This window comes from Aulostomus chinensis, chromosome 2, assembly GCF_037954235.1.
Source record: "Aulostomus chinensis isolate RoL2024-O1b breed Wild chromosome 2, RoL_Achi_v1.0, whole genome shotgun sequence".
NCBI classification, from domain to species: domain Eukaryota; kingdom Metazoa; phylum Chordata; class Actinopteri; order Syngnathiformes; family Aulostomidae; genus Aulostomus; species Aulostomus chinensis.
Genome location: NC_141321.1, coordinates 35348341 through 35359775, shown reverse-complemented (window position 1 = coordinate 35359775; position 11435 = coordinate 35348341). Strand labels below are relative to the sequence as shown.

The following is an 11435-nucleotide window of genomic DNA, read 5'->3' as shown; positions in this document are numbered from 1 at the left end:
CCAGTAAACACCAGACTGGTGGATGGTGGAGGTTCAGTTCTACATCAGATCCACCAGTAAACACCAGACTGGTGGATGTTGGAGGTTCAGTTCTACATCAGATCCACCAGTAAACACCAGACTGGTGGATGGTGGAGGTTCAGTTCTACATCAGATCCACCAGTAAACACCAGACCAGAGGATGGTGGAGGTTCAGTTCTACATCAGAACCACCAGTAAACACCAGACTGTTGGATGGTGGAGGTTCAGTTCTACATCAGATCCACCAGTAAACACCAGACTGGTTCAGTTCTACATCAGATCCACCAGTAAACACCAGACTGGTTCAGTTCTACATCAGATCCACCAGTAAACACCAGACTGGTTCAGTTCTACATCAGATCCACCAGTAAACACCAGACCGGTGGATGGTGGAGGTTCAGTTCTACATCAGATCCACCAGTAAACACCAGACTGGTTCAGTTCTACATCAGATCCACCAGTAAACACCAGACTGGTGGATGTTGGAGGTTCAGTTCTACATCAGATCCACCAGTAAACACCAGACTGGTTCAGTTCTACATCAGATCCACCAGTAAACACCAGACTGGTGGATGGTGGAGGTTCAGTTCTACATCAGATCCACCAGTAAACACCAGACTGGTGGATGTTGGAGGTTCAGTTCTACATCAGATCCACCAGTAAACACCAGACTGGTTCAGTTCTACATCAGATCCACCAGTAAACACCAGACTGGTGGATGGTGGAGATTCAGTTCTACATCAGATCCACCAGTAAACACCAGACTGGTTCAGTTCTACATCAGATCCACCAGTAAACACCAGACTGGTTCAGTTCTACATCAGATCCACCAGTAAACACCAGACTGGTTCAGTTCTACATCAGATCCACCAGTAAACACCAGACCGGTGGATGGTGGAGGTTCAGTTCTACATCAGATCCACCAGTAAACACCAGACTGGTTCAGTTCTACATCAGATCCACCAGTAAACACCAGACTGGTGGATGTTGGAGGTTCAGTTCTACATCAGATCCACCAGTAAACACCAGACTGGTTCAGTTCTACATCAGATCCACCAGTAAACACCAGACTGGTGGATGGTGGAGGTTCAGTTCTACATCAGATCCACCAGTAAACACCAGACTGGTGGATGTTGGAGGTTCAGTTCTACATCAGATCCACCAGTAAACACCAGACTGGTTCAGTTCTACATCAGATCCACCAGTAAACACCAGACTGGTGGATGGTGGAGATTCAGTTCTACATCAGACCCATCAGTAAACACCAGACTGGTGGATGGTGGAGGTTCAGTTCTACATCAGATCCACCAGTAAACACCAGGCTGGTGGAGTCTTAAAAACCTGGGTTGCTAACAAGAGTCTAGAGGAGCCTACAGAGGTCATTAAAGGTCATCAGGGGAACACAGGGAGCCTTAAGGTTATCCAGGTCATCTCTCATTGAATGTCAAATGCAACAATGTGTTTCAGAGTTTTTACACCAAGTCTACATCAGGTAGAAACTTTACTGCAACCAATTAGCATCCATCACAGTCCTCTGATCAGGTTCAGTCAGACACTGCCAGGCCTGGAGGTCCAGGGACGCCCAGACCCCTGCAGGTCACTTCTGACCTTCAGAAGTATGGAACAGAGCTGAAGAATCCTCTCGTCCTCTCTCAGGAGACTCCTGCTTCACTCTGCAGTGTGAAAGCTGCAAGTAGAAAATGACTCAGCTGCTCTTCAAGCAACCACGCTGCCGGATCTCGGTGCGTGTGGGCGCCAGAACAGAGGGAGGCGGCAGATGGAGGACAGGCGGAGGCTGAGGTTCCATTCAGGGCTGAGATGAATGAAGACGGGTACACGATCAGCTGTCGTCTGGCGCCGCAAGGAAAACGCTCCCGGTTATAGAGACACACAGCTGCAGTCCTACTGACCTCTGCAGGGTATCATCCAATTATACTGCAGTACTTATACTTCAAGTACATTTGGCAACTTCATCGTTCTTTGACAGAACTCGTTAATGAATGCCAGGTCACATTCATGGACAACGTCGCACCTCATGACCCCGCGACCTTGGCTCATGCTTTGTGTCACACTTCATCTGCACGCTGCCTTTCAGTTCTTCTGTTTTTTCATCGTCTTGCCGTCACCCACCTCACCTGCGCTGGCGTTATTCCTTCCTCCAGGTGTGTGGGACACAAGTGTGTGTGTGTGAATCTCAAAGGGAAGATGATGAGAAAGGAAAAAGCACAAATTAAATTCAAAGCAAGACTCTGCAACTTAATCACTGCACCTCGCCACTCTCCGGCCTGCAGTGACCATTCTGACCAGGATGAAGCAACCACAGCCGGTCAGTGTGGGAACGCCCACCTTCAGTGGGCGGGATTTTTCAGTAGCCAGTTGCCTATTGGCCCCGTAGCTGCTCTACGGCTGCAGGTGGCTCTGCTCCACCCTGGAACCATGTCAGGAGTGGGTCCAAGAGCTGAAGCCTGGCCTTAACCCGTCTGGTCTCAGGGGGTGTGTGATGTTACTTGGAGGGTCACAGGTATGGAGAGGAGGAACCAATGAGCGTCACCTCTCCCTTGCGTGGCGTTCGAGCCAAGTCACGTGTAAAATCTGAGTTACAAGCACAGAGTCGACAAGAGAAGCTGGAGGCTGAGGAGCACCGGGCTCCGTTCCATCGCCGCTGCAATCAAAGGAAAGACTTTATTTTACAGTTTCAATGCTTCCAAAGACCAACCCACAAAAGCAGAGCCACGCCCACCAGCCCACGGCAGCACAGCAAGACTTCAGGAGCAAACTTCCTGTAGCCCATCAGATCAGAACTCCATTCAGAAAATCCTCATTTTAAATGTTGTTTGCTTGTCGTCATGGTGACAGACCTGCCAAATCTTGAATTTATACTTTGTCCAAATCGCCATCGTGATGACATTTCAGTCCACTTTGATCAGTTTATTACAGTAAAAAGACAGCCAACATCCAGACATCGTTCCTGAGGGCGCCGGGACACAGACGCCAGCGAGTGGCGTTTGAACTCATGGCCCATGAACATGGGGAAGAAAGGCTCCTACATGGAGGTGCAACATTTGTGTTGAAGTCTTTCTGGAGATATAAAAAGACAACTTTTCTGGTGGAGGAACACCGCTGAGAAACGTCCAATCAGCTTCACCGAGGGAATGAGGTCGCAGGGTCAGAGGTCAGCTGATGCTTCATCTACCACCTGTTGCAGGAAACAGTCGGTCTCACAAGATCGGAGTCCAGGGGAGAGGGTCACTAAAGATGTTGCTGTCTTTCTCCAGGCGCTCAGGGACCCTCCAGGATTTTACACTTCCTGTTTCGCCCCTGAACCACGTCCTTCCTCTCCTTCAGGAAGGTTCCAAAGGCGTCCCTCTCTTTGCTCTCCTCCGTCACTGGAAAACAAGCCGACACCAAGCAGGTCAACATTGTTTCCATGGACATGAAAACGTTCCTGGGCACGCCGTGACCAACAATCACGCTGACCTCCATTTTCATCCTGAACTGTGATTTTACATGAGTTGTGATCCTATGATTATTGGTGGTGTGGCCCTCTAGTGGACAGAACACGTTTCAGCCTGTGAGGTTCACATTGATATCAACTCGTCCATTAAACACGAGCATCACATGATCATGAACTTCACATCGTAAGTCACATTTCGGTGTTTTTTCAATTTTAAATTTTTGTACTTATTTTGAAGGAAAAGATCAGCTACTTGTTTAACCATGCCAACACGTGCTCGTCTCACCGCTGTGGTCGATGTCATCGGTGTCACTGTCCATCTCCTCCTCCTCGGCATCGTCAGGGTTACCACGTGTCATGATGAGGTCACTGGGCCCGCTGATGTCAGGATTCTCTGGACAGGAAGTTAGAAAACATGCACAGGTTTTTTATGGCACAAGTTAAGTGCTGGTGATGTTAATTTTGCACCAGAGTGAATAATAATAATAAAAAATCATAGTAATGATACAAAAAATAATAATCATAGCAATAAATAATCATAGTAATAATAAAAACAATAATAATAAATAATCATAGTAATAATAAAACAATAATAATAATAAAATAATAATAAATAATCATAGTAATAATAAAAACAATAATAATAAAATAATAATAAATAATCATAGTAATAAAAACAATAATAATAAAATAATAATAAATAATCATAGTAATAATAAAACAATAATAATAATAAAATAATAATAAATAATCATAGTAATAATAAAACAATAATAATAAAATAATAATAAATAATCATAGTAATAATAAAACAATAATAATAAATAATCATAGTAATAATAAAACAATAATAATAAAATAATAATAAATAATCATAGTAATAATAAAAACAATAATAATAAAATAATAATAAATAATCATAGTAATAATAAAAACAATAATAATAAAATAATAATAAATAATCATAGTAATAATAAAACAATAATAATAAAATAATAATAAATAATCTTAGTAATAATAAAACAATAATAATAATAAAATAATAATAAATAATCATAGTAATAATAAAACAATAATAATAAAATAATAATAAATAATCAGTAATAATAAAAACAATAATAATAATAAATAATCATAGTAATAATAAAAACAATAATATAATAAAATAATAATAAATAATCATAGTAATGAATAATCATAGTAATAATAAAAACAACAATAATAATAAAATAATAATAAATAATCATAGTAATGAATAATCATAGTAATAATAATAATAATAATAAAATAATAATAAATAATCATAGTAATGAATAATCATAGTAATAATAATAATAATAATAAAATAATAATAAATAATCATAGTAATGAATAATCATAGTAATAATAAAAACAATACTAATAATAATAAATAATCATAGTAATAATAAAAACAATACTAATAATAATAAATAATCATAGTAATAATAATAAAATAATAGGAATAAATAATCATAGTAATAATAAAAACAATAATAATAATAATAAATAATCATAGTTATAATAATAAAATAATAGGAATAAATAATCATAGTAATAATAATAATAAATAATCATAGTAATAATAAAACAATAATAATAATAAAATAATAATAATAAATGATCATATTAATAGTAATAATAATAAAACAATTAGAATAATAATCAGCAAATCTCCTCCTCACCAAATGTCCTACTGAGGACTGATAAATACCCCTGATTCCTGCTACTCATCTCAGGATGTGGGGTTTCAGTGCAGCCACAGTTTCCTTGTGGATTTAATATCAATGAAGTTCTACTACAATACTGGTTTGTAATAACTACAAAAGTATTTCTGATAGTCAAATTAATTTGGTCAATACCCTGAAGCAAACTGAAAACTGCTTTCATTAACAACATCAAGTGAAAACTGATGATCACCTGGTGAATATCTGCTGACTAAACAATTAGCGACAACAATATAACTGGCGCCCCCTGGTGGCCGTGGGCCGCTCAACACACATCTACACTAAATTAATGGAGAGAGGGACAGACAGAGAGACACGTCAAGCAACAGTTATTCAGTTCCATCTTATTTTTCTTTGAAACTGTCAGCCAACCTGTGGATGCTGCTGTCGTCATGGCGACTGCACCCAGATCCTTCCTGAGTTGCTCGAACTGTTGCTGCTGCTTCTGGTTCTGAGCTTCCGCCTGAGAGACAGGAAGAAGAGGAGGTTACCACTACTGAAAGACGATCACATGTTGAACACAAACCAACACAGACACACACACACACACACACTCACCAGCTGTTTGCGCAGTCGCTCATACTCGGGTCGATACTCCCTGAGGAGATATGAGGCTGAGTTGAGTCTGGCGCATGTCAATAACTCAGTGACATCATCAATCAATCAGACTGCAAGAGGGCTGAGTCACCTGTCATACTGCTGGGCAGCGTCCTCCACCTGGCCCAAGAGCTCATCCAATCCTCTCCCTGTGACCGCGGACACGCCCACCACCTGCAGACCCAAGGAGGGGGAGAGGGAAGTGAAGCGATGGTACAGGTGTGTAGCTCCTGGAGCAGCACACCTGTACCATCGCCAGCCTACACACAAAAAAGAAGCTGGTGGTCGTACCCGGAGGTTGGTGTAGAACTCGTCCAGAACCAGACTCATGGAGCGCGTCAGGTTGCTCACGTATGAGGTTTCCTGGTTCAGGGCATCCTGGAAAACCTCAAAGTCCCGCATCCACTCCACCGCGAAGCTGTGGTCGATGATGTCAGTCTGCACCAACAAGACCAGGGTTAATGTGACGCGTCCGAAAAGAGCAGGGCCTCCAGAAACAACATCCCTGCTTTTATTTTTTTTACAAGAAGTCTGATTTGAGTCGATCGATGTTTCTCTGAAGCAAACAGATGACAAACAAATGTTTCAAACCAAGTTTTCACTTCCTTCTTTGTTGACTTGAGGGTTGAAGACCCTGCTAGTGGGCGAGATGCAGGCGGCGCCGCTGGGAACACTTCTGAACTCCTAGAACGCTTCCCCCAGGTACAACTTGTCATCAGACCTCATCTTCAAGCTGGCACAGTCACAGTCCACCTTCCCACTCTGTCACTTTGACAGCCCTAACGAAGCAGTGGTCAAACCCTGGCCTGCAGCAGCTGACGCAGACCTCCCCCGAGCGCTTGTTTGTTCCAAGTCCGACGCAAAAAAACAACAAAAAACAAGCGGAACCAATTCCATACAACAGATGTAGCAACACTTACCTTGGAACAAGCCCCCCCCCCCCCGCCGTGTTTGTGAGTCTACCACGTTTGGGGTGCGCCCCGTTAACATACCCGTGTAGAGCACTGCGACGCGTTAGTTCCACTGTTGACCTTTGCATGTAAACTAAATAATAAAAAATAAAACATCGTCCTGAACTGTAATTCCAGTGCATGGACGTTATTAACGGAGCGCAGCTCTGCGTCCACACACAACAGCTCATCAAGGAGCAGGCAACAGACAGGAAGTGACCTCACCTTGTTCATGACAACGATGAAGGGTAGCTTGGTCTTGTAGAGGATGCTGAGGACAGAAAGCACAGACGTGAGCTGTGATTGGCTGATGCTTCACTCAATCGTCTGCAAGCTCATTTTTCCAACATGCTTCATTTTTTTTAAGTTTCCAAGTTGTCAGAGGAACGTCTGGTACCTGCAAGCGTACAACATGTTGGACATGAACGTGACAGGGCTGACGCTGCGAGACGTGTCCATCACGTAGACCACCACGCAGGGGAAGGACGACGCCTGAAACACACACACACCTTAATCCAACAGTGGCATTGTCAACAATACAGCAGGAATATTGGCAGCGCTCTGGGACCCACCAGTGCTTCAGTGATGATGGTTCCAGAAGCTGACCAGGTGAAGACTTCGATCTGACCTGGAGTATCAATCAGCACATGCCTGCAAAGGTCAAAGGTCGACAGAGTGAGAACTGACCAACCGAGCTGATAATGCTGAGCATCCTTAAGAAGGACGACAAGGATTGGTGGTCGAGACTCAATCTTCTTGCCCAGCACAGCTGTGGTGATACTGACCGGTGACTCTGCTGCTTCTTCTCAATGAACTGCATCACCTGGAGAGCACAAACACATGTTCACTGAGTTCCTGTAGTAGACAGGTAGTACCACCTACAGTAGACAGGAAGTACCACCTACACTAGACAGGAAGTACCACCTACAGTAGACAGGTAGTACCACCTACACTAGACAGGAAGTACCACCTACAGTAGACAGGTAGTACCACCTACAGTAGACAGGTAGTACCACCAATAGTAGACAGGAAGTACCACCTACAGTAGACAGGTAGTACCACCTACAGTAGACAGGTAGTACCACCTACAGTAGACAGGAAGTACCACCTACAGTAGACAGGTAGTACCACCAATAGTAGACAGGAAGTACCACCTACAGTAGACAGGTAGTACCACCTACAGTAGACAGGTAGTACCACCTACAGTAGACAGGTAGTACCACCTACAGTAGACAGGTAGTACCACCAATAGTAGACAGGAAGTACCACCTATACTAGACAGGTAGTACCACCTATACTAGACAGGTAGTACCACCTATACTAGACAGGTAGTACCACCTATACTAGACAGGTAGTACCACCTATACTAGACAGGTAGTACCACCTACAGTAGACAGGAAGTACCACCTACAGTAGACAGGTAGTACCACCTACAGTAGACAGGTAGTACCACCAATAGTAGACAGGAAGTACCACCTATACTAGACAGGTAGTACCACCTATACTAGACAGGTAGTACCACCTATACTAGACAGGTAGTACCACCTATACTAGACAGGTAGTACCACCTATACTAGACAGGTAGTACCACCTATACTAGACAGGTAGTACCACCTATACTAGACAGGTAGTACCACCTACAGTAGACAGGTAGTACCACCTACAGTAGACAGGAAGTACCACCAACAGTAGACAGGTAGTACCACCTACAGTAGACAGGAAGTACCACCTACAGTAGACAGGTAGTACCACCTACAGTAGACAGGAAGTACCACCTACAGTAGACAGGAAGTACCACCTACAGTAGACAGGTAGTACCACCTACAGTAGACAGGTAGTACCACCTACAGTAGACAGGTTGTACCACCTATAGTAGACAGGTAGTACCACCTATAGTAGACAGGTAGTACCACCTATAGTAGACAGGTAGTACCACCTATAGTAGACAGGTAGTACCACCAATAGTAGAAAGGAAGTACCACCTATAGTAGACAGGTAGTACCACCTATAGTAGACAGGTAGTACCACCTATAGTAGACAGGTAGTACCACCTATAGTAGACAGGTAGTACCACCAATAGTAGAAAGGAAGTACCACCTATAGTAGACAGGTAGTACCACCTATAGTAGACAGGAAGTACCACCTATAGTAGACAGGAAGTACCACCTATAGTAGACAGGTAGTACCACCTATAGTAGACAGGTAGTACCACCAATAGTAGACAGGTAGTACCACCTATAGTAGACAGGTAGTACCACCTATAGTAGAAAGGAAGTACCAACTATAGTAGACAGGAAGTACCACCTATAGTAGACAGGAAGTACCACCTATAGTAGACAGGTAGTACCACCTATAGTAGACAGGTAGTACCACCTATAGTAGACAGGTAGTACCACCTATAGTAGAAAGGAAGTACCACCTATAGTAGACAGGTAGTACCACCTATAGTAGACAGGAAGTACCACCTATAGTAGACAGGTAGTACCACCTATAGTAGACAGGTAGTACCACCTATAGTAGACAGGAAGTACCACCTATAGTAGACAGGTAGTACCACCTATAGTAGACAGGAAGTACCACCTATAGTAGACAGGAAGTACCACCTATAGTAGACAGGAAGTGAGGCACTGCTGTCTGTAGACAGCAACTATTTCTGCTCCAGGCCCGGAGTTCTTTGTTTCCAGGAAATAGACCAGACCTCAGTGCTGTTCTGTGGCTCAAAAAGACTCACCTGATCAAAGCGTGTGGCAAACAGGTTGAGTGATGTCACAATGCCGCCATTGGGTCCCAGGCCATATTGCTTCATCACCTCTTTGTAGTTGACAGTGTCCCGGATGTCTGGAGGACAGGGGACAGACACAATGAGGCTGCAAAGAGCAGGAAGGACACAACACAGTCACCGTCTTGGCAGACTGGAACTCCAACTTTCGAACAAGCTGCACACACGTCCAACAGCTACGAGCATCTGGACCTTCAGGCCCGTGGGACAGTGACATCACTTTCCTCTGGGTCCTCCAGGTGACCAGCATCAAGAATGACCTGAATACCCAAGGGCTCCAGTTCAGCCTCAGCGAGACACTCTGGTCCCGATCTCTGTGCCATCACTGAGTTCCACGAGGTCTCTGGAGGAGCCAGGGGTCAAACCTGTGACCTCAGAGACGCCCACTCTCAGCGTGTGGATGTGGATCATTCCAACAGCGGGGGATGAAGTTCAAGTTAACATGCATTGTGGATTTTCCACTAATTTTGCCAGATTATTCCAGGAAGTAGACCAGTCCTCACCGATGTTGGCCGGGAAGGGGACCTCGTGGACGGCGGGGTCCAGGTTGATGATGTATGGAGGGTGATGGAGGACGTGAAGATGAGCTGCCAGCCTCTGGAGGGAACACGTCATTCACGTCACTGGCGTCACAACACAGAAACACTGGAGACAGATTGCAAGCTTCGAGGAGAAACCAGCTATTCTACCAACACAACGGAGACCTGGAGCTCTGACCCAGGATCAGCTGCACCTGCGCCCTCCTCCTGAAGAGAAGCTTCCTGTTTCCGCAGACACGTGATAACTAACGGAATAACCGGCAGGTACACACCTGGAGCAACAGCGTATATCGACTAGCTAGTTAGCTAGCAGCTAGCGTTAGCCGCACACGCTCTCGTCACCTGAACGAAGGTGGTTTTCCCGGATCCCGCCATTCCGAGCACGATCAGACACACGGGTTTTTCCCGGGAAGCCGGTCCCGGCATCCCGCCGCTTCCGGCCGTGGCCGAACTCTCCGAACTCTCTGGATTCTCCGTTAAACGCTCCCCCACACCGGGTGCCGCCTCCGCCATGATGTCTTCTGCTTTGGCAACAGGCTGCCGCAAAGAGACTGGTGCTGTCGTGAAATATCGCGATACCGAGGGGTTTTATAGTTTGACGTGAAACATTTATGGAGCGAAAATTCAGCGATAGACACTCAAGAACAAGTGCTTCCATTTGAATGATTTATTTCATAAACATGATAACTGGATGTGAATCTGCTGCTGCCGCTGGAGAGGAAGCCATGGTGGTTCTGGTTCTGGCTTCAGTTCTGGTCCAATCTCTGATGAACAGAACCCAGATTCACCTTTGGTAGAACAGCTCCCACAAACCTCCATGACTGCTGTTCTACCAAACCAGAGGAACAAACCTCCCTGGAGGCTCAAACGTATCCGATGGTGGTGCTGATTGGTTGTTGTGGTGAACAGCTGAGTGGGGCGTCACTGTCAGAGCTGCTGCAGCAAGGAATTGTGGGTCGGTATCATCTCCTTTCTGTCTATGCTAGAGGAGCTAACAGAGGGAGCAGGAGCTCCTTCCTCAGAGATCTAGAGAGTTCCAGCAGCTGCCATCATGGCCTCCACACAGACACCTCCAGGTCACATGACCCAGATGGATCCTTCCTAAAAGAGACGATTGTGAACGCACCCCTGATGACCTGACTGATGCTGGTGTGGTTCTGACCCTGAGAGGCCGTCAGCTGTAACCTTTACCCTTCCTTGAGCTGTGGGAGGCCACTCCTCCTTGCTGCTCCTCATTGTTGCATCACCTGACTTGCTTCTTCAGGTGAGATCAGGTTTGATCTAAAGTTACATGTAAGTGACGCTCTCAACAACCAGAGTTGAAGTCCATGAAAATCCAGTTGGTGGACA

At 44.7% G+C, this 11435-nt stretch overlaps 1 protein-coding gene across 1 annotated transcript; it reads right to left on the bottom strand.

Annotated features, from left to right (window-relative positions):
• Window positions 1-1124: 1124 nt before the first annotated feature.
• gpn1 (GPN-loop GTPase 1) lies at window positions 1125-10643 on the bottom strand. Its single transcript, XM_086191399.1, has 13 exons — window positions 10428-10643; window positions 10050-10143; window positions 9499-9605; window positions 7553-7590; window positions 7340-7418; window positions 7165-7259; window positions 6993-7038; window positions 6109-6255; window positions 5909-5991; window positions 5779-5818; window positions 5593-5683; window positions 3762-3869; window positions 1125-3407 (listed from the first exon to the last, which is right to left on the bottom strand). Exons 1-13 carry the CDS (start codon window positions 10596-10598, stop codon window positions 3301-3303), a joined length of 1206 nt encoding a protein of 401 aa, XP_086047525.1. The 5' UTR covers window positions 10599-10643; the 3' UTR covers window positions 1125-3300.
• Between the last annotated feature and the right edge of the window lie 792 nt (window positions 10644-11435).